This window comes from Gekko japonicus, unplaced genomic scaffold, assembly GCF_001447785.1.
Source record: "Gekko japonicus isolate JY-2015 unplaced genomic scaffold, Gekko_japonicus_V1.1 scaffold261, whole genome shotgun sequence".
Classification (NCBI taxonomy): domain Eukaryota; kingdom Metazoa; phylum Chordata; class Lepidosauria; order Squamata; family Gekkonidae; genus Gekko; species Gekko japonicus.
Window position 1 is genome coordinate 792891 of NW_015172558.1, and position 23715 is coordinate 816605.

Consider the following 23715-nt stretch of genomic DNA (forward strand, 5'->3'; position numbering starts at 1 on the left):
GCACCTAAAAACCCAACAAAATGTATTCCAGCCTAAGTTTTCATGTGTCATAGCTCCTGTCATCATATGCATACAGATAACAGACTTGCAGTGACATTTGGTCCTAATTTACAGATCTTTACATTTAAACTGGGAAGGGTAGCCATGAAGGAGCTAGAAAAGATCCTTAAATGAGAGGTTGTGTTGTTGGTGACCAAGATCAAGTTAATTCGTGCCACAGTGTTCCCCATTACTATGTGTGGGTGTGAAAGGTGGACAATTAAGAAAGCTGACAGAAAGAAAGTAGATTCCTTTAAAATGTAGTGTTGGAGGAGAGTTTTAAGGATACCGTGGACCACCAAAAAGTCCATAAGTGGTTTCTAGATCAAATCACACCTGAACTCTTCCTAGAAGCTAAAATGATTAACTGAGGCTATCGTACTTTGGTCACATGATGAATTGATTCGATCAAGGAAGCCACGGCCCTCAGTTTGCAGGACCTGCGAATGGCTGTTAAAAATAGGATGTCTGGGAGGACATTAATTTATAGGGTCACCATACGTTGGAAACGATTTGATGGCACTTCACACACACATACACACTGTTTACATTCTATTCCTTGTTGAATTGTAATACAGAGATTCTTTTTTATGTTACTAAAATAGTTTTTAAAATCTACTAAATTTTTAAAAAATTAAAAGACACCCTCCATCAATTAATCAACTAAATCCTTACTTGGTTAATGGGTTGGAAGAAGAAGACGAAGAAGAAGAGATTGGATTTATTCCCCGCCCTTCACTACCCAAAGGTGTCTCAGAGCGGCTTACAAACTCCTTTCCCTTCCCCTCCCCACAACAGATACCCTGTGAGGTAGGCGGGGCTCAGAGAGCTCTTGACAGAAACTGCTGTTTTTCAAGAACAGCTCTTATCAGAGCTACGGCTTGCCCAAAGTCATCCAGCCAGGTGTAAGTGGAGGAGTGGGGAATCAAACCCCGTTCTCCCAGATTAGAGTCCGTGCACTTAACCAATACACCAAACTGGCTCTAGTGTTTCTAAGAAATCCATAATGGAAAAGTCTTCAACTAAATTTCATATGCTTTAAAACTATATCCTGATCCCTTAATTATGAATCTGGCCATTCATAAATATCTTTCTTTTTTAAAAAACATATGAAGGTGCCTTATACCAACTCAGACTCTTGGTCCATGTAGCTCAGCATTTTGCCAGGCGAAACAGATACTCCCTCTAAGCTTTGGAGTCATAAGCAAAAATTCTACTTGGTGAGCTACTGGCATTAAAGTTGTGCGTGAGCGATTTGGCTACTGCATAAATTAGTTTGCTCTGGAGCCATCCTTCCTGAGCTAAGATGAAAATCTGTGAGCTGGAGGCTAAAAAACTGTGAGCTAGCTAACACTAGCTCAGTTTAGAGGAAACACTGGCACAAGCATTTGGGTCTTGTTATTCTTTAACTGGGAATACCAGGTGCTGAACCTGGGTTTTCCGTATATAATGCAAGTGCTGTTTGAGCCCTAAACCCTCCTTTGATTTCTGAGGATCTTCTCTGGACCTCCCCACCCCAAATCTGCAAGGATAGAGCTTGTTCATCCACAGCTCTTCATTTTAGGGGATTCTCCTTCCCCTGAGACTTTTTCCGTCTCTTTTCAGGTCAGGCTATGAGAGAGAGATAACCCTGGTGGCTTTAGTTGATGACCTGTGTCTGAATGTAGACAAAGGCCATGCTTCTTTGTTATTCCTGCTTGATTTATCTGCAGCCTATGATACAGTAGATCATGCCATCTTGTTGAGGCATTTGGAAGCAGAAGTAGGTACCAGGGGATGTAACTTGAACTGGTTTAACTTGTTTCTCATGGATTGAATTCAGAGGGTGGCCATTAGGGATCAGTTATCTTCAGTGTGGGGAGCTGTCCTGTGGGGTTCCACAGGGCACAATCTTATCCCCCACATTAATCAACCTCTCTGTAAAGCCTTTAGGAGAAAGCATTAGTAGCTTCAGGGCCGGCTCACCTGCTACGCGAGCTAGGCATTCGCCTAGAGCACCAGGCCCTGGATGGGGTGCCAAAGTTTGCCTCCTTCCCAAAAAAGCCCGCACGCCGCCGAAGCACGCCGCCGTTCACCTCCCCTGCTCTGCCGCTGAAGCAGCCGCATCCCCAGCCAGCCTCGCATCCCCCGCCCCGGGCTGTCCCCGAGCGCTGCCGGCTGCCGCAGCAGCTTCCCCATGGCTGGGCAGGGGAGAGGTGGCCTGGCCCTTCTGGGCGACTTCTCTGCAGTGGGGCAGTTGTGGCTTCGGCACGCCTGGCCATGGGGGAGCCGGCGGCGCTGCTGCTGCAACGGGTCAGAGCTGCATGGAGGAGGCTGCAGCTGCTGGGAGCTCCCCGGCGGCGGCGGTGAAGGCAGGAAGGCGGTGATTGAAGGCAGGCAGGAGGAAGTGAGCGCCCGGCCTGGTAAGGCCAGTGAGTGCGGTGGTGGTGGCAGGGGGAGGGAGGGGAGGAGAGAAAGGTGTTATGGTAGAAGGTGCAGGCAGGGGGCTCAGCGCTGCTGCAACTCGCGCTTCTGCAGCTTTTGGGAAGCTTTGTTCCCCCCCCCCAACGTGTCCAGGCCCCACCGGGAGGTTGGCATCTGTGCCTCACCTAGGGCGCAGAAACACCTCGGGCCAGCCCTGAGTAGCTTTGGAATTGAATGTCACTGTCAGCAATATGCTGATGACACCCAGCTCTATGTCTCTCTATCTAAATTCCTGAATGTGCAGTAGAGGTCTTGAAGCACTGAGTGCTGTGGTTAAATGGCTAAAAGAGAACAAACTGGACCCAGAAAAGATGGAAGTGATGCTGGTTGGTCTTAAATTATATTGTGCTTCCCTTTTTTGATAGGGTTCAGCTGACTTGGTTAAGAGCCTAGGGTTTATACTAGATCCACCATTACTGTTGGAGAAGCAAGTTAGTGCAGCCACCAAAAAAAAATGCTTTCGTCCAACTTAATTTAGCCTGGAAGATGACCATGTACCTTGGCTCAGCCAATCTGGCCACCTGGATCAAGGCCACAGTAACATTGAGTCTATCCTACTGTAATGCACTCTTCTTATGTCTCCCCTCTGAATCAATTTGGAGATTTCAGTTAGTGCAGAGCTATTGAGAGCTAGGTGGAGCATGCATTTTACACCCATTCTGCAGTCAGTCCATTGGCTGCCCATCAGTAGCTGAGCTCAATCCAAGCCATTGGCTGTCACATGCAAAGACCTTTATTGACCTTGGACTCTCGAACCTGCAAGACCACTGTGACAACTTTGCTTATCTGGACAGGGCCTTCTGCAGGTGCAACCCTACAAGATCAACGGCTGCCAGTATATATGTCTTTTCTGTAGTGGCCCATACCCTGTGGAATGGTGTGCTTGAGAAGGTCAGGAAGGCTTCCACGCTTCTGGCATTTCATAAACTATGAGAATTGTTCAGGAGGTCATAGGAAGGAAAATAAGGCTACATCGTAACCGAATGGCCCAGGAAAATGTGCTGTGGTTTGACTGATGTTATACCATGTTCTGCATTGTTTACCCCGTCAGGTTTAATACTTTTGCTTAGTTCAGATGCCAACTCCGTTTCACATTTCTGCAGTTCCTAGTCCTATTACATTGCTTATTAGATGTATCATCCTACTGATTGTATTGATTTACTTTGTGTAATATGCTTTGAATCTCAATGGGAAAGGTGGACTATAAATAATGTAAATTAAGTTTAGACTTTGGGCAAAGGTTTTTTATGTTTTTGTTTAACTTCCTTTCTGTGGTCACCTATCTGTAGTGCACTGCCTGACTATGTCTTGTGTTATTTTGCTGCTGTTTTATTAAATTTATACTGTTGTTTATTTGTTTATTTATTGATCAGTTGTTATCTGCTTCAAACAAAATGTTTGGGAAAACACCATAGAATTAAAAAAATAAAAATAAGGGGGAATGCCCATACCTGTCCAAGGAAATGAATTATCCTTGTGGCTACTTGTATTTTCCAGTGTAGACACATTCAGAATATTTAACCTTGAGCTCCCAGAAAGGAATAACATCTTAGAGAAGTTCCAGGAGGAGTACACTTCAAGGAAACAAGAGCACTACCATCCACTTGAGTGGCGCAATAACCCTCAACCACAACATGTCAAGTTCATCAAGACCAATGCCAAGTTTTTAAATAAACCAATCTGTTATGTGGACACAGAAGACACAAAATCCAAAGAGGTGAGGGTTGGTTATATACATTACAAAGCTGAGAAGAGGATAAATAATTGAGCCAACATAATTTACATGTATCATGAGAGATCTTTGTTGAAACAGCAGAGAAGGGCTAGAGCTGTGCCCCAACGGTAGTGAACATGATTATAAGCACATGGTCCTAGGTTCAGCCTCTGGCATCTCTTGCTAAAAAGATCTCAGGTAGCAGATTTGGGGAAAAACCATTATCTGCCCAAGATGCTGGTGGGCTACTGCTAGATGAACTGAGCTAGATGTATCAATGACCTAACTTGGTATAAGGCAGCTACATAAGTATATCTCTGTTGATTTGGTGTTGACCAACACAATTATTTCTTTGTCTGTAAAGGATCATTGGTGGCCGTGTAGTGAACCCTTAGTGCATCATCCTAAACCACCTTATGACAAGCAAAGCACTCAAAGAAATGATTTCCAGAAGCCAATCTGTAAATTGTCTTGGCCTATTAAGTACAGTAGTGTACAGTCACCTTCACATGGAATAGGTAAGTCTAAATTCTCCCCTACCTGACCAAAACAAGACAGTAGCAAATGAAGCCTTTAGACTTTGACATTACATAGTTGAAATAGAAAATAGCCAACAAACTTAGTTGCTACTTAATTGGGTTGCTTCCTAGTGCAGCATGAAATGCACAGGCAAAACACTGCAATCTAACCTCAACTGCTAACTGTTCAAATATTTTGTGTTCTCTACCTTATAGTTCTAAGTCACTGCAACCCTACACAGAATCACATTAGCTGAGTTCAGCATATGTGTGTTTTGAACACTGTCCACGATTTCAAATGCAGTGGTCGTGGAAGGTTCCATCAATGGCAACCCTGTAGGGTTTTCAAGAGATGTTCAGAGGTGGTTTGCCATTGCCTGCCTCTGTGTAGAGACCCTAGACTTCCTTGGAGGTCTCCCCTCCAAGTACTAACCAGGGCTGACCCGGCTTAAGCTGCCAAGATCTGATTTATTTATTTGTTTAGACTTGTATCCCACCCTCCCCACAAGCAGGCTCAGGGCAGGAGATTGGGCTAGCGTGGGCCATCCAGGTCAGGGAAAATAATTTCAGATACAAAAATTCATATAGTAGTGGGAGTAATCTCACTGAAATGGTTGGTGTTTCTCTGAATCTGTAAGTCTCAGAACACATGACGTTTCCCATAACACGTGTACACTGGTGTAGGAACCCCACCACTGAAGGGCCTAAATTTCCTCAGAGTGTATGTTGTACCATTCTTCTAAGTATGTACAGGCCACTTTAGGATGGCAACCATTGTTGTTTCCATTTTGAAGGCGAATGTACATCACTTCCCTTCCCTCCATTCAGGGTTGCCACTTACTTGGATTTGGAGGGGGCCTCTCAGCAATACTCCCTGTCCTGCACCCTCACTCAGTGACTCAGCAGGAGAGAAACTGTATTACTGATGCCAGGATGTCACTTCCTGTTTCAGGGCCGGAAGTGACATCAAGATGCTATAACAACTTACAGTGTCACTTCCTGACCAGCTGGCAACCCTACTCTCCACAACAGCATGGTCAGGGTTTTAATGTTCATGAAGGTCCTTAGACCCATGGAGTGAGGAGCTTTTCAACAGAGCATGATACAATAAGCACCTTGTCTCAGTGTGCTTGGAACCTGTATATATTTTTACAGTAATGTCACCATTAACCATTATATTTTACCACCAAATCATATTAAATTTGCAGATTGTAGTGCCTGCTCAAAAGTTGAGGAAGAAGTATGTTAAGGTTAATTATTGGAAGCATTGCAAAGTTGTAATGGAATATGTTATTTACTTTCTATGCTTCTGTTCCTACTTATTAGTGTGAAAGGAAAGTACATTGATAGCAGTTTTCTGAACTCTACAAATGCTGCCCAAAGTTCTCTTTATCTCATCATGCGTTTTTATTGTTGATGGTTGCTATGGTGATGTGTTGAAACAGTAAACAATACATTATAATATCACTGTTGTGAATGTGTGGGCATGAGACACAGCACTCCTGAAGATATGAAATGGAGGCAGCACTGGCCACAGGGTGTCCATGGGCCCCTCCATCATGGCTCCTTTCTCCTTGGCCACTTGGACAGAACAGAGTGCTCCTTTATTAAGTTCCTTTTAGCCTCATCAGTACCATTGAATCCAAAAAGAGCATGACAGAGTTGCTGCTTCATTTCCTTTTCAGAAAGTGGGAGATGGCTGCTTGGGAAGGGTGCCTGAAGAAGGCAGAATGAGGATAGCTCCATTTCCTCTACTGTTGCCGGACACTTTTCCCACTGGGAAGTGGGAGATTCCCAGTCAAAAGGGAACCTTCAGGAAGCCTTCAGGAGGTCACCCACTGCACCACATCCTGATATTGGCCCGGCCTCCCATCCACAGCCAGGGTTTTCCTCTTATGTTTCTCCATGGAATGCTCAATTGTCTTCTGTCTCTTCTTTGCTTTTGTAATATCTGCATTTTAGACGAATTTCTCAGGCATAATTCTTCTCTCCCAAGTACCTCTGGTTTCCAGTTTTGGAGTGGAGGAAGTTGAGAGCTGAAGGGGGTTTGAAAGAGACATTCCTGTGTGCTGTACATATTTGTCGCATACCTGTCCCATAGTGCCTCCAAAACCTATTTGATTAGAGATGGCAAGAGAAAAGAGTGTGTGTGTCATGGGAAACAATTGCTTTCTCTCACCATTTTCATCTCATCTAATTCAGCTTCTGCTACTCAGTCTGCAAGCTGTCTCCTGTCAGCTGGAGACACCTGAACAATGAAAAGAAGAGTAGCTCCCATTTTAACTTCTCAGTTCCCTGATTCTGGCTTTCTATCTTCTTCTCATGGACTGGCTATAATGTTGGTCTGTTGGCTTTTTGTGCTTTTGACTCTCGCAGCATGCTCAACACATGTGTGATAAGAATGAGAAAAGCAGGACATTATTATGTTAATTAAAGCAAGCCATTTTGACTTTGAGGATTCACTCCTTTGTTCTTGCTTGTCCTTGTTTTGACAATGTTGCTGGTCGCTGATTTATGAAGGAATTAGGGGACAATCTATGCATAGATCTATAGGTATAGAAATACACAAGTATGTGTATTTTTTGCCATGTGCATGCTGGGAAAATTTGTGGTGGGACCCTATTAACTGTGAATGGAACAAGTTCACAGAATGGATCTATTCCTCTGTAGCTCCCAGTAGTCTCTGAGAAGTTGCTTCTGAGATTCATGGGACTATTGGAAAAGTAGTGGGACATGAGGTGCTGCAGCAAGAAGCGTCAGCAGAGATTTCTGTTGTATGGACAGTGCACGCGTATTCATTCAGTTAGCGAGCTACACTAATGGCATGCTAATTCCTATATCTAAGTGCTTTTCATGTAGGAATTTTGTAACACTTGAACTAGGCAATGGCAGCCAATCGTATTGCAGCCTTTGACCACCTAGAATGTGGTAATCAGCATCAGTAAGACCCAGCTATGTAAAGTTTCCAGGAGAAAAGATGAACATGAGAACATAAAAGAACCAGCTGGACTGGACAAAAAGTCCATGTAATCTAGTGCTGGGTAAAGTAGGTAAAAGGGAAAGCAAAATGATGAAGGAGTTGGAGTATATTCTCTCCTAGGAAAGTCCAAGCAATTGGTGGCAGTAAAATTTGGAAAAAAGACAACCAGTGGGGGAGGTTATAGAGATGTATAGCACTGTGTATTGCGTGGAGGAAGCTGACAGAACTTTTCCTCCCTCTCTTGTAATAATTCAGCTGAGTGCCCTCAAATTCTATTGATGGGCAGTAGGTACAGGACAGACGAAAGTACTTCACAAAACACATAGCTTTCACACAGAGATTACTGCCACTAGATAAGAACATAAGAGAAGCCAATGTTGGATCAGGCCAATGGCCCATCCAGTCCAGCATAGTTACCAGGGCACTAGCTTTATAGGAAGATTAGAAAAATTTGTGGAGGGCAGATCTGCCTAAACAGAACTTCCATGTTCAGAGGTAGTGTAACTCTGAATTTCTGTTGCTAGGAACAGCAACAAGAAAGGCTTTGGCCTTGGTGACCTTGCTTGTGGGCCTGCTGGGGTATTTGGTTGTCTGTTGTGTGAAACAGGATGCTGAACTACATGGACCACTGGTCTCTCCCAGTGTTGTTCTAACATTTTATTTATTTATTTATTTGATTTCTATCCTGCCCTCCGCCACAAGCGTGCTCAGAGCAGTCACAACAGTCTTTTCACAACACTGTCACAAGAAAGAGTAGCATAATAACAATGTTAAAACATACAATTTAAAACCAGATTAAACCCAATTCAAATAAAATGGCAGACCAATCCGTGGGAGTCCAGCGTGCCTCTACGACACGTACCTCATTCTTACTGTGTTTCTAAAGATGGCCAGCCCGCTGCTTCTGGATATCTTACTACAGGGCCCGAAGGCAACATCCCTCCCTCAGCATTTGTTATTGAGAGGCAGCCCCTAACCAAGGAAATTCCATTTAGCTATCATGACTAAGAGCTGTTGATAGACTTATCCTCCATTAATTTGTTCAATCCTTTTTAAAAAGCCTCCTAAAGCCCCCTCTGCTTTGTCTCACAAACAGCTCCACAGCCCTGCCTCTGGTTCACTTCGTTATAATAATAGTTCAGCACCAATAAATATTCAGCTTGTTTATGGATGATGGATAGATGGACTGTACCACGCACACACCCAGAACATGACATTCCCCGCCGCACCCCTGGGTTTATAAGGAGAGAAGAATAGCTTCCATATGTCCATGTGTTTATTGACTGCCAAGGCAGAGTTGGCTGTCTGGATTTGGGCTGAAGCTCCTGGAAACCAGAGGACATCCTGCCACAGAGGTGTGGAACTTAGTGGCTGGTTTTTTTGTTTTGCTTTTTTAAAGCTGTACACACTTGGAAATTCTGTAAGAAGTGAAGTGGGTCTGTCTTATGCAGGACTTCGGATATGATCTGTTGTTTTGGTTTTCAGTGCATTGAAGTCAGCATCTTGGTGCTCATTAAAAATAATGACCACTTGACAGCTAGTCTTTTTGTGGGCATTAGTTTAGATTCATAGGAGCTGAAAAGGACATCCTGGGTCACTAACCGTAATGCGGGGCTTTGTGCTTGGATTCGCTAGTCTGACTCTTAAGCCACTCCCAGCAGTTGTTTACCTAGCCAGCTTTGACCTACTGAGCCACAAAAGAAACTGTGTCTGTGGGCCAATTATGGCAGATGTTGCATTTTCAGGCCCCTGCCCAGACCTTTTCTGTTGGTTGTGATGGGGGGGAGGCTGTTGGTTTGAGCAGGGTGTGTGCGTGGGGCAGGGGCTGGATTTCAAGTCAGTGTAGGTTGGCAGAAATGTAAATACAAATCATCTAAACATGTTCTGAAATCATGTTACTAGCTTAGAAAAGTATTGTGTTTAAACAACACTGTTATTGTTTTATTGCTGTTTAGTAGATATATTTTCCCTCCTTGCAGTATAAAAACATCAAAAGTGGTTAATGATAAAACAATTTTATTTAATTAAATAAAATATCTAGGCACTCATTGGCATAACAGTTGGAGGCAGGAGCAAATTTACTTCTTAGGATTCAATTATGTATGAAGCACCCGGCATTTTTAGATTAATGCTCAGGTGTGTAGGGTCCTAGTTATGATTGGGACCACAACATAAAGCGGGGAGGAGTTGAAGTTGGCATACAGAAGGTCCCAGGTTCAATCCCTGGCATCTTCAGTTTGAAGGATGAGGTAGTATGTGATGCAAAAGACCTTTACCTGAAACCCTGGAGAGCCGCTGTAGACAATACAGACTTTGATGGACTGTTGGTCTGATTCAGTATAAGGCAGTTTCATGTGTCCATGCAACAGCCACAGGAAGTCACTGTTTGGTCTGTTCTGGCAGCAGACATCTGTCTCAGCAACCTTGTTTCCCCAGTGGGGGAAAATAGCAGCTTCCTGGAGCTGTTTTCAGATCAGTAAATCAGTAAGGGGGAGCTTAAACCCCCTTCTTCTCACATTGTTATCAGAGTTGGGTCTCCACAGCCTCATAACTGTGGTTTAAGAAATAAAAAAATGCTGGGCATGGAACTTTTAGCATCACTTGTAGCTGAGACTTCAGTATAGTGAGCAAATTGTATACAGCAGGGATGGGGAGGAGATAGTCACTACTATTTGGTGACTGCTAGCCAATTCTGGGCAAGCCGCCACATGCCTACTGTTTGCTAGGTTGCTTGCAAAGGATGTTGGACTATCTGGATCTTGATCTGATCCAGCCGGGTACTTCCTTGTGTTTTTAGGCAAAAGAGCATGTTCGCTTAACACAGATTAGTTATGCTTTAATAGTTAAGTCTTCTCGCTTTTATGTTTTGCTAGAATCCCTGGCTTAGATCCAGTGATGCATGGGCCAAAAGGGAAATGTACTTAGTGCTGTTCTGCTTGCACAAGCAATAGCACAGGGGTTGCAGCAACACACAGCATTTCTGTCTTTTAATGAAATAATGTGCATATGGAGCAATGGAATGTACAATACGTGCTTCATATTTAAAAAAATTAATTTGCTTTTGTATCAAAAGAGGCACCTTGCATTATGTATTGCACTTGTAGAAAATATAGTAGAGATACAGTTGCTTGCACTTAGTGCAAGGAGCCAGTGAGGCATAATTTTAATATTTCTGCTTGCACTGTCTTTTGTGCATGCAGAAATCTTTCCCTGGGCTCCAGCCTCCTGTGATCCACTGGCTGTCTTGATTTTACAAAAGCTGGTGTGATTATTCAGGATTTCTTACCTGTTGAGATCCTGGGGGCCATACTTGATGTAATGGGGTGAGGGATCATGTACCTTCCCCATTCAAATATAAAATGGAGGGGGTAGTTGAGTCTGTTTTTTGTATGGCAGGAAGCCTGCAGGTGAAGGGGAGTGACAGTCTCCCGTCTTTCCTTGCTATTAGAGATGGGCATAGACCTAAGCCAAAGTCCAGGCCAGACTTTGCCCAGTTCAGAATTCACAAACTGAGGTTCAGGGAAGGCATCTTCCCCCAAGCACCCATTGAGCTTTTCTGCTCAGTTCGGCTCACATGTTTGGCACACCACTTCCGGGAGGCATCAAGCCTGGGGGCGAGGGTTGTAGCTCAGTGGTAGAAAGTAGGGATGTGCACAAAAAAGTATTTTTTTGGTTCTTGATTTCATGGAGGGCATAATTATTTGTATTCGGGTTACTCAGATCTCCAATACCAGTTCAATATTCAGACCCCCCTCCCCGATTCCAAAATTATTTGGGTCCATTATTCTCTATGGGGTATCTTTCCCGGGGGCTAGAGGGGAAGTCTTTTGAGTAAATAATGCCAGTATTAAAGCAGAACTGATGCTGCCTGTCTGCTAAACAACCCACAAGGGTCAAGTGAATTGGACCACAGGGTCCAATCTTATGGGCCCCTGAACAAGGTGACCCTAGCCATCTTTCATGTTTCCTATGGAGAAAAAAATCCATGCTTTTTCCAGGGCAGAGAATAGCCAAAAACACACCAGATCAAGCAACCTTTAGCCAAATGCCTCCCAATGGAAGCAGAACCAACAGTCTCAACAGAATAAACATGAAGCCAGAGAATTCCAGCAGAACGACAGGTGAATATGGCAAGCCGAACATATCCAGTGTCAAACCAGAGAATCTAAGCCATACCCTTGAAGCAAGGAAAGGGAGTTCAGCCCAGTAGAGCCAGTGTAAACCACAGAAGCCAAGCACAACCCAGGGCTAATGTGGCAATGCAAGCCCAGCAGAACCAATGTCAAACCAAAGAATCGTAGCACAAGCAACCTGGCAAGCTCCCCCTAACATGTGATCCCATTTACCTGTGAGGGCTGCCTCCCTCCTTCCTGTTGCTTGGAAAACCTGCCAAAAGCACCCCCTGGTCTGGCACATTAAAACACCAGCTCCTGATGTTTCCAGATATGTGTGGGAATATTCAGTATACCAATACTGACCAGGATTCTCTAATGTGTATCGAGATTGTGACTATACCAGATGTATCTGAGTGCACATCCCTAATGTTTGGTATGCTGAAACTCATGGGTGTGATCCCAAGAATTTCTGGATACTGGGCAGAGGAGGCATGGTTTGATTCAGTGTAAGGCAGCTCTATATGATAAATTACTCTCCCACACAGTACCCTGACCACAACCAGTCAGCGTCGAATTTGAGTAGAGAACATTGTCATGTACTGTGTGTTACTCATTCACATTTCTTTGGATGCATCCAAATGATGAAAAGGTGGCCAGTGCTGTCTAGTTCTCTGCATATTATTCTATGGAAAGGGCTTTGCCTCTGTTCAGCTAATGTACTCAGGACAGAATGTATCCACAGCCCACTTGTACAAAGATCAGTATATGTTCTGTGTCAATATATGAACATGCTCCAGTGTTCACCTTTATTCTAGAGTGGAACGAATCCTCCTTTCTAGGACAGGTGGAGGCATGGGTAAAACACTGCTGAGGGCACTGCTTTGTTAATAAGCATCCTGCTCAGAAGACCAGTTCTTCTGGGAGGAGGAATTACACCTGCTCTTTCTTCCTTTAACTTTTTTCTTGTTTTGTTTTCATATGTTGTTGTGAGACTTTTCATCACCCATTTCCTTTACTGGTGTTCCCAGTTTCCATTGTTTGTTTTGCACCATTTTTGTGCCACCTGCCATGCTTAGGCAACAAAAGCAAAAAGAGGCCATCACTTTCAATTACAGTAACTCTTGTGAACTCTTCTTATAACTATTGTCAGTGGGGAAAAGGTAGTTTCATCTCAAGTTGGAGGAGAGGGCAAACTTATGCTAGAAATGAGGATTCTCAAATTGAAACAGTGTGCTTGTGAAATTTGGTAACATTCCTTCTTTCTCATGGCCTTTTAAATTGCTCATTTATCCTAGATTATAATCCCCTGGACTTGCTGTTTTTGTTCAGAAGGTTGATGATAATGCTGTAATTTATACTGCAGTGTCAATGTAATTTGCACTTTATGGAGTATTTTAATGCAAAAAAGGTCAGACCCCTCCAGTGAGAATCTGGCCTTGAATTTTGAAAGCAGGAGATGTAGTAGTAGGGGAAAGGGGAGAGAAGCAATGCTGTCAAGAAAAATCAGATACTGTGCCATGTGTTAGGCTTGCTTTCAGCTGTGGATGAGTTATGTTTTGAGGAAGGATCTGAAGGAAGAATGTAGATCAGGTGACCCCACTGTGGTGCCCGGGGATGCTATGGTACACATCAACACCTTTCCTAATGTCCACAAGATGTTTTTAGAAATGTTTAGAAAGTGTGTAGAACGAGATGCAGCTTCTGTCTAGCAACACTTCTGATTGGCCATTGGAGATTTGATTGGCTATGCAGATTTTAAAAAACATTGCTTTGGCAGCACTTACCGCCACAGCACAAGGATTTCCACTGGTTGACTAAAGGTAAGCTACAGCAGCCATTTTGTGCCTGGCTTCACTTCCTGTGGCAGCCATTTTGTGGTTGCATCCACTACCCCAGTCAGAATCACAGTGGTGCCTGCAGATTCAGAAAAGTTCTGGACCCCTGATGTAGATGATCTGGGAGGGAGTGTAAAGAATTGGGGGGACATGTGGAAATGGGCAAAGCTTATTTAATAGAGCAGGAGACCTGCTAACAGTTCAGGAAAATCCACATGGTAGTGTGTACCACTTCAGATTGCAAGCAGGGAACCAGTTTTGAATGCTTCCTAACATGAATTGCTCCCTTCTTGTCAAAAACGTATCTCATCAGAGAAAGGTTGAAGATACAACCTTTCTCTAAGAGGAGCTAGCTTTTCTCTTTGGGTAGCCTTAAACATTCCCCTCTTGCAGTCATTCAAAGGGGAAGATTTAGTTCCTGTTGTTCAAGTCTGTTGTCTTTTTTATGCCACTGAATAAAAGCACTGAATAGCAAGAACAGTTAATTTTATTTTAATGGTGGGTTGGTTACAAGTAGGCCCAGCTTTCAAATCTAACATAATTAACATAAGAACATAAGAGACGCCAATGTTGGATCAGGCCAAAGGCCCATCCAGTCCAACACACTGTGTCACACAGTGGCCAGAAATACCAGTGCCATCAGGAGGTCCAGCAGTGGGGCCAGGACACTAGAAGCCCTCCCACTGTTGACCCCCCCCCAAGCATCAAGATGACAGAGCATCACTTGCCCCAGAGTCCCTATCTATACCTTGTGGCTAATAGCCACTGATGGACCTCTGCTCCATATGCTTATCTAATTCCCTTTTGAAGCCGTCCATGCTTGTAGCCGCCACCACTTCCTGTGGCAGTGAATTCCAAGTGTTAATCACTCTTTGGGTGAAGAAGTACTTCCTCTTATCCATAAATGAGGTCTCACCATTGATTTATATAGGGGCATTATTATATTGGCTGATCTGTTTTCAATACCCTTCCTAATAATCCCCAGCATAGCATTGGCCTTCTTTATTGCAGTCACACACTGTCTCGACATTTTCAGTGAGTTATCCACTACAACTCCAAGATCTCTCTCTTGCTCAGTCTCTGCCAGTTCAGACCCCATCAATGTGTATTTATATTTAGGATTTTTGGCTCCAATGTGCATCACCTTGCACTTGGCCACATTGAACCCCATTTGCCATGTTGACGCCCACTTGCCCATCTTTGACAGATCCCTTTGGAGTGCCTCACAATCCTCACTGGTTTTCACCACCTTGAACAACTTTGTATCATCCGCAAATTTAGCCACTTCACTGCTTACTCCCATCTCCAAATCATTAATGAACAAGTTAAAAAGCAGTGGACCAAGTACTGATCCCTGCGGTACCCCACTGCTTACCACCCTCCACTGAGAAAATTGCCCACCTACACTCACTCTCTGTTTTCTATGAACTAGCCAGTTTTTGATCCATAAAAGGACTTGTCCTTTTATCCCATGATTTTTGAGCTTACTTAGGAGCCTTTGATGAGGAACTTTATCAAAAGCTTTCTGGAAGTCAAGGTAAATAATATCTATTGGATCCCCCTTGTCCACATGTTTGTTCACCCCCTCAAAGAACATTAACAGGTTAGTGAGACAAGATCTTCCCTTACAGAACCCATGTTGAGTCTGCCTCAATAGGTTTTGTTCATCTATGTGCCTACTAATTCTTTCCTTAATAATGGTTTCCACCTATTTACCCGGTATCGACGTCAGACTGACTGGCCTGTAATTTCCCGGATCTACTCTGGAACCCTTTTTAAAGATGGGAGTGACATTAGCTACCTTCCAATCCTCAGGAATGGAGGCAGATTTTAAGGAAAGATTACATATTTTTGTAAGGAGATCCACAAGTTCACATTTGAGTTCTTTCAGAACGTTCGGATGTATGCCATCTGGGCCTGGTGATTTATCAGTTTTTAAGTTGTCTATGAGTTTTAGGACCTCCTCTCTCGTCACCTCGATCTGACTCAGGTCTTTCAACACCCCTCCCGAAATCAGCGGTTCTGGAGTGGGCAAGCACTTCTAATCTTCCACAGTGAAGACAGAGGCAAAAAATGCATTTAGCTTCTCAGCCATTTCCCTATCATCCTTCAGTACTCCTTTTACCCCTTGGTCATCCAAGGGCCCCACTGCCTCCCTGTTCTTCAGGCATGGGTTCCTTGAAGCAAAATCAAAACAACACAAGGTTTTTAACATTTCCAGGATTTGACTTTTGGACTTCAGGGATGCTCTGAGAACAAAAGAAATGTACTGGGCAGGTTGACTTGATTTGCTGGGAAGTAGACCCACTCTGAAATTTAAGAACTTTTTCAGTTTTGGCTTCAGCCATGGCAGATATGTGATCGCTCTTGGAGTCCAGGTAGGAGATCTGGCAGAGAGATTCTCCAACTGGAATAGATTGGGATACCTTGTAGTCATTGTTCTCCAAAATATATTTCTTTGGAAGCAAGTCTTATTGTTTTCACATTCCATACAACCTAGGCTTATTTCAGACTTTAGAACCATGTGGGCCTGCTGATGTCAAGACCCAAGGTGTTCTTTGTGAGGACTGCTGCCTCCATATGCATGCTGTTCATGTAGCTGCCATAGGGGTGCCATGGGGTGAGGGTGCACATCATGATGGCTGCAGAGACAGCTTTTATGTAGAGGTATTGATTCTTCCAAACAGAGCCTCTGAGTGAGTGCTGCAGAACCAATATTCCTAAAAAGCTCATGCAGGGATTGCTGTTACATCTGAATGAGACCTTACTACAAAGGAATTTTGTTTCAACTTTAAGAATAACCATGGTTGAATTCCGGAAAGCTAGAATTCTGTGCTTTTATCAGCTGTAAGACAGACAAAAATGTATGCAAAATCAGTAGGTGAGAAGCCAGTGTAAAATCATTAGGGTCTTCAGGCAGGGAGTATGATATGTGTGTCAGGAACAGAATGGACAGCAGGAGATTGTGGGGCAGGGGTGCTAAAAATATGCTGGGATATGCTGAATTTCATGTACTTCCTACATTTATGTCCCATCCCATGTTTTAGCCTCACAGCAACTTTATGGAAATGTTACATTCAGAAGTTCTGACTTGCTACAGATCACCTGTGATCTCTGTGGCCAATTGAAAGAGGTGGCTCCAGCTTTTGAGGTCGTAGGGTTAGGGCAACATGACATCTAACTCTTGGGGCAGATGAGGCATGGCTGATGCGGGGGTTTGAGGGGAGTGCAGTACATTTATTTTATTTTTAAAATTATTATTACATTTCTATCCTGCCCTCCCCCGCGAGCGGGCTCAGGGCACCTCATATTCAGGGGCAACGTGTGCCCAGGCATATAAAATATATAAAAACAAGATAAAACAGCCCATATTACAATTAAAGTGCTCAAGACATATCAATCCTTCAGTCAAATAAAGACGGCGAACTGTAGAAGTAACAGTAGATCCTGTTTCCTGTATCCGGTCTCCCGCATTGCTGTGGCTCAATCTCCATACAGGGCCATCTACTGCCCCAATGTTACTAACAGTAATAGTTGGCGGTAGCGGTGAGCAGCTCCTAGTTAAAAGCCTGGCGGAAGAGCTCCGTCTTGCAGGCCCTGCGGAACTGTAGAAGGTCCCGCAGGGCCCTGATCTCCTCTGGGAGCTCATTCCACCAGGTAGGAGCCGCCACCAAAAAGACCCTGGCCCTGGTTGTGGTGAGCCTGGCCTCCTTGGTGCCTGGAATCACTAGACGATGTTGTGCCCCCGACTGTAGTGCTCTCTGGGGTATGTGTGGGGAAAGGCGGTCCCTCAGGTATGTCGGACCCTGGCCATATAGGGCTTTAAAGGTAAGTACCAGCACCTTGAAATGAATTCGGTATGCTATTGGCAGCCAGTGCAGTGCTTTCAGCACATGCCAGATGTGCCCCCATCTTGGGACACCCATCAAAAGCCTGGCTGCAGCATTCTGCACTAGCTGCAGCTTCCGGATTTGCGACAAGGGCAGCCCCATCTAGAGAGCATTACAGTAGTCTAATCTTGAGGTGACCATTGTGTGGATCACTGTAGCCAGGTCCTCGCGGCCGAGGAAGGGAACCAACTGCCGGATCAGCCGAAGATGGTAAAAGGCCGACTTAGCAGTGGCTGCCACCTGGGCCTCCATGGTTAGGGAAGGGTCCAGGAGCACTCCCAAACTCCTCACCTCCGGCGCTGGCACCAGTGGCGCCCCATCGAAGGTCGGGAGAGGGATCCCGATCCCCAGGCCTCCCCGACTCAGGCACAGGACCTCCATCTTTGACGGGTTTAATTTCAGCCAGCTCAGTCTAAGCCAGCTAGCCACGGCTTGCAATGCCTGGTTCAGATCTTCCGAGTCGGAGTCCAAATGGCCGCCCACCATCAGATAGAGCTCGGTATCATCAGCGTACTGGTGACACCCCAGCCCATACCTCTGGGCAGTCTGGGCAAGGGGGTGCATATAGATGTTAAACAACATCAGAGAAAGCACTGCCCCCTGAGGAATACCGCCCTCAAGCTGGTGTCTCCTGGACTGCTGTCCCCCTAGAGAACATGCCAGAATCCCTTACTCCAGCAAAGGTGAGACTCTAGTTCTGGAGAAAAATGCTACCTATTTATGAGCCACACACCCAGCCACTTGTCGGGCTCCTGTGGAGAAAAATGTCCTGTCCTTTTAACAGAAGCTTAATATGTGGAAATGGCCAGTTCAGTTAAAGCTTTTCATGCATGGAGGTATGTAACAGCACCTGGTAAGTAACATTCCGTTAAGCCTTTATTAAAGGGACATGTTGTGTATTGGGACTGAATCATTCCAAGTATGTCATACCAGAGACTGGCTGAGCTTGGAGCATAAGAACAATAGCTTACCAGGACTCTGAAATAAACCAATCAAGTAGTAATGTTATGTAAATAGCCTATCACTGGGCATGGGGTGTGTTTGAGTGTGGCAATTGCATGCTATTTAACAGAGCTGAGGCTCTGGGGTTCTTGTCTTGCTCTTGCTGAAATCACAAATAAAGTTGAGCTGATCACTAGACTCGAGCCTGCTCATCCATGGAACCCACTATTTAACAGGACAGGACACCTTACCTTCAGACTGTTGGCAACCCTCACTTGGGACAAAACGCCCAGTTGGGGAGCATGTGTTTTACCCACACCAGGGCTGGATTTTTTAAAAGTAATTTGCAAAAGGGTCTCTGGGATGTATTGTCCCTTCGTGTGAAGCTACCTACCTCTGATAGGATCTGGCTGTTACCCAAATAGGTACCAGTACCAAGGCTATAATGTACAAAGAGTCCTTTGGACACAGAAGACCCGACATATCACCTGGGAAATAAACATTGGGATCTTCTGCTGTATACCAGTGTCCCACTCAGGGCAGCAGTTCCAACAGAGTGAGGGGGGAAATAGCTCTTAATTGAGAAAATCTTTATTCCGCTTGGAAAATGGAATGGCAAGAATAGAAAAATGAGACAGTAAAACAGTTGCATACAAGAACAAATACATAACCTTTGCCTGTGCATTATTGGGGGGGGGAATCTGGGGGGGGAAAGGGGGCTGATTTACAGTAAAGAATGCAGCGGGTGTTTGGCGGAAATAAAGGGGAGAAAGGAAACATACATGATCCTGATCCTGAAGAGAAAAGACAGTCAAGAGTCCAGTTCAGGGGCCAGTGATGAAAAGCAGGTCTGGGGATGACGTTCAAAGGAGGGGGGAAGTTCAGTGATTTCAGCCAAAGAGTTGGAGTCCAGAAAGACAAACAACCCTAAGGCCGAGGAAGCAGGCTAGGGTCCAAAAACCAGCTACAAAGGTGGGAGGGTCTGGAGAGTGATTTTTATACACCTCTACTTGTATCCAGGAGGCAGTGACTTCACTGGGATGGGAGTGGACACAAGGTAGAAACTTGAACATTTACTGGAGTGTTTGAAAATAAGGGGAGCTTGGATGGCGAGACTAGTGGTTGAGGTACAGAAAGGAACTGGGATGTCAATGGGATGTGCTCAGGCTGAAAATAGCAGGGGCAGGACTAAAAATTCTGCCTAGGAGCTTGGGGAGTGGAGGGGCTTTGGCAGAGTCAGGGGCCTCGGTTATTGTCCAGCAAGCTTGAGGCAATTATTCATAGCCAAGGTTCGAGGGAGATCTAGAGGCCTGAGAGAAAAGACCTTTTATCAGTGTACTCCATAGAGCATTCCAGCAGGTGGGCTACTCTCTATTTTTAGAGTGGCCAGGGGAATTCCTGCCATTTCCAGCCCCCTCCTCAATTTAATATCAAGCTGGATATTTTATTCTAGGCTGCCAGAGGATCATGTTTGGGGGGGGTCCCTGTGTGTATAGGTCTTCTAAGTTTCAAGGTCATGCACCAAATGAGAAACAAGACAGTGGGAGTGGCCCTCAAAAAGTCGGCCCTTAGGAGGGCTGTGCTTCAGCATCTGTCCAGCCCTGATGACTCCCAGCACAGACCGTGCCAATCCAGAATTGGATTGTACCCACATCGATGCCTCTGAGATAACAAATCAGCCCTCTGGTATTTATTGGGCATCCTTTCATTATTTGTCTGTTGTGGCTTATTACAATAAGAAACCTTCGAGGTAGGGTAAACTGAGTGGGAGCAACGGGTTCATGGTTGTGCTGTAAATTTATGACACAGTGGGAATTTGAATCTGGGACTCCAATGTGAAGCCCCAAGACCTAGCCGTCTACGCCACATTTCTGGCTTTGTGGGGTTCCACCTGCAAACCTGGCTCAAGGTATATGGTATGGGTGTAAACAGATCCCATATCTAGTTCTCTGTGTGAATTTGACCATTTTCTATTCCAGTTCCACTTGCCTCTCCTCAAATGCCGACCAGACTTCCAAGGATTTTCCAAGAGGAGATCTCTTTCAAACATCACTATAATGCCAGAGTAACTCCCTGTATCCCCTACCAAGGGAAGGTAAGGCAATGTGTATCCTGTGCTATTAACATTCAGCAGTAAACCAGAAGGATGTGTTTACCCAAAGGTTTCCAGCACATTGTTCTAGCACTAGGGAACATGATTAAGCATGCTAGACTTGCCAGTGCTAGGTATGAGCCAATGGCATCCCTGCTGTCCTGTTGGCCCTGGTGGGGTGTAAAATATCTTGGCAAGTTACTACTCCTTGCCTTAGTAAAGACTCCCAGGACAAAGTAGCAGACATGGGACTGCTACCACTGTAGTTTCAGTGCCCAAAGAGCCACGTACGCTGATGTTGCTTTCTGAAAACAGAAGGATTATAGTGACATTGGTTTGAATGTGGAACCAGGAGGCTCCCTTCTGCCACGAAACTCCTTGGGTGGGCTTGGGCCAGTCACTTTTTCTCAGCCTGACCTACTTCACAGGCTTGTTGTGAGGATAAAATGAAGAAGGGGGGAGGAACCATGATCTCCTTTGAGAAAGGGTGGGATAAAATACGGTAGACACAATCTGCTCTGTGAGCGAGGCCTGGTTCAGCTATCAGTGCAGTGTAAGCCTCGCTGGCTGAATCTGGTCCCCAGAGGCTGCTTAGAACCCCAAAATGGCATATTTGCTGGTTCTCTTGAGCAGGATTTTGAACTACAATAGATGGACAAGATACAGATGTGTGAAAGATCAAAGTGACAAAAGTAGGAAGGGGAGATCCGTAAAAAGGGATGAATTAATAAAGGGCCAGGAAAACTGGGATTACAGCCACTCAAGTTAGCTCAGTTTCTCACAAAGTCCAAAAAGTTTGAACTGGATCTCTAAATAATAGATCGTGTTATCATGCACATTCTGCTTGTTTCTAGTTCTGTTTTTTGGTCTCTTCCCCGCCTTAAAAAAAAATGTTATCCTGTTGTTTCATGTGACCCCTAATGACCAAAGTGATTTGGTAAGTGGTCATAAATCTTTTTGGCTGGCAAAAGGCAACGGTTTAGAATTGTATCCATAGCAACCCATGTTGGAAGAACTGAAACTGAATGGGAATAGACTTTGCCCAGCAGAAATATATGCAAGTCACACACTGCAAGTACCAGAACACTTGTGAAGCTGAATATGGGGTGGGGTGGGGGGACAGGGAAGGCAATATGTCAGTTATGCTTTCTTTGCGAATGTTGCCCCTCCCCTACTTCACAAATTAGAGCAACGGGTGGCTCAGCCATTCTTCTGTTCTTCCTTGCTATCATCATGTTTCTCCATTGGCCAGAGGAGAGTGAGAATGATGCCGTGCCAGCACTTGAGCTAACAAATGAACTCAGCTCACAGCTGCGTCTCCTCACGGCTTACATCCCCCTGGTTAACATCAACCTTTTCCTCCCTTTCCAGAAACAGGGTGCTTTTGTGTGGCGAGAGATAAAGCCAGCAAGGGGGATGCTAGTTCCTGAGGGAGCCACAGCACCGACGAGTACGCAAGGGTCAGAGCTGTTGGAACAGCCGCAAGCAGAGAAAGGAAACCATATGACCTCACCCTGCCTGTGCATGCCGGATTCCCAGGAGACACCAGATTCCGACACTGGCTTATCAAAAACAGACATCAGTGTGGAAGCCAAGGCAGACCTCAATGCCTCTGAGAAGGGACTGAAGAGTGGAGGGATTTCTCAGAAAGACAAAGTGGATTTTGGCTGTCCGGCCGGAGAGGCACCTTCCTGTGGAGTGAGAGAGGCTTCCCTCCATGAATTGCAGGACCACTTACCTCCTCTGCCTAAAGTAGAACAATGTCCAGGAGAAATTCAGATGGCCTAGAAGGGCTGTCCAAATGAGGGGGAGTTGGCCTGCTGCAATGTCAGTAACGCCAAACTCACTGACACCAGCAAATTGTCCAAGGCAAGACACTTATTCCGCCTTTACATAACAACAGCTGCAGTGTGCTTTGATGCCTCCAGAAAACAAGAGGCTCATAAAAACGATGAATCTCTTTTTTTTTTGTCCAGTGGTACAATTGGATTTTTCACTCATATGCCTACTTAAAAATATATGGGTTGCTCATTTGCAAGGGAGAAGGCTGTTCTATTCAGTATGGACTAATTGTTAACCAATAATGTCAGCAATTAAACATGTTATTTCCCTAAAGTTTAACTGTTTCTAGTTGTTGTTGTTTTAAAGTGATTGTGCTTTTGGATTCCTGTCTGATATCTCTAGAAGTAATGCATTCTGAGGTCATAGCAAGAACCACAAATGGTTGCATATAGGTGCAAGAAATGTGATTTTTTTAACTGATGTGGTGTCATCCTGTGACAAATAGAGGCTACTGTTGTTTCAGTAGGAAATGAGGACAGTTAAAAGGGACAATTTGCTCCAGTCCATAAGAATGCGAATTATGTTCCATTGCTCGGTACAGTCAGGAAGGACACCTTTATAGTAACCTTCACTTTTGCTGTAACATTTTCCTGGAAACGTTTAATGGATTTGATCTCAGGTCAGGAATGTAAGTTAGTTTTCAAGTGAATATAGAGATTTCTAATGTCATGCCTTTTATTTGAAACCTGGCATCTTCCATATTGTCCCCACCCCCCATTAGATAAGCCCTTAAGTCAGAAAAAGCCTTGCCGGATCAGTCTAACCAGCCCAGCATTCTGTTTCTAATGGTGGCTAGCCTCTGAGAAACTTACAAGAAAGCTGGAAGGGCACAATCCTCTCCTGTAGTTTCTGCACTGTATATCCAGAGGTATTCTGAACATGGAGGTACTGTTTAGCTATCGTGAGTAAAAGCCATTGACAGACCTCCCTCCATGAATTTGCCACTTAAGCTAGTGTCCATATCCATGTCTTATAAAAGGGAGTTCTTATCAGCCAGCAGTTCACCCAATAAATTTGTTCATGGAGGCAGGCTTAGGGTCGGATTCTGCAAAAGCCAATGTTGGGGTTGAGGGAGCCTCATGAACAAAGCATGTGGAGGGGGGACTGCAGTAAGGAGAGGAAATTGGGGGAAATCACCCCTCCTCCATCTTGCATGAATGGAAAATTTGAATCTCCAGTGGGAGTAAGAGATGGGGGTGAGTTCATTTGATTCCCCTTCCTTACTGTATTGCTCCATAATGGGTTGTGGGGCTGTCTGGCCCCATGCACATGATATGCCAGTGTG

At 44.8% G+C, this 23715-nt stretch overlaps 1 protein-coding gene across 1 annotated transcript in view; it reads left to right on the forward strand.

Annotated features, from left to right (window-relative positions):
• The window catches only part of LOC107118832 (chromosome unknown open reading frame, human C2orf73), a 43283-nt gene extending 20907 nt beyond the window's left edge, over window positions 1–22376 (forward strand). Inside the window, exons 2-5 of the mRNA XM_015421207.1 lie at window positions 4000–4219; window positions 4581–4734; window positions 20476–20591; window positions 21960–22376. Of these exons, the coding sequence (XP_015276693.1) occupies window positions 4000–4219; window positions 4581–4734; window positions 20476–20591; window positions 21960–22376 (907 nt within the window). The remainder of the gene's footprint in view (window positions 1–3999; window positions 4220–4580; window positions 4735–20475; window positions 20592–21959) is intronic.
• The last annotated feature ends 1339 nt before the right edge of the window (window positions 22377–23715 follow it).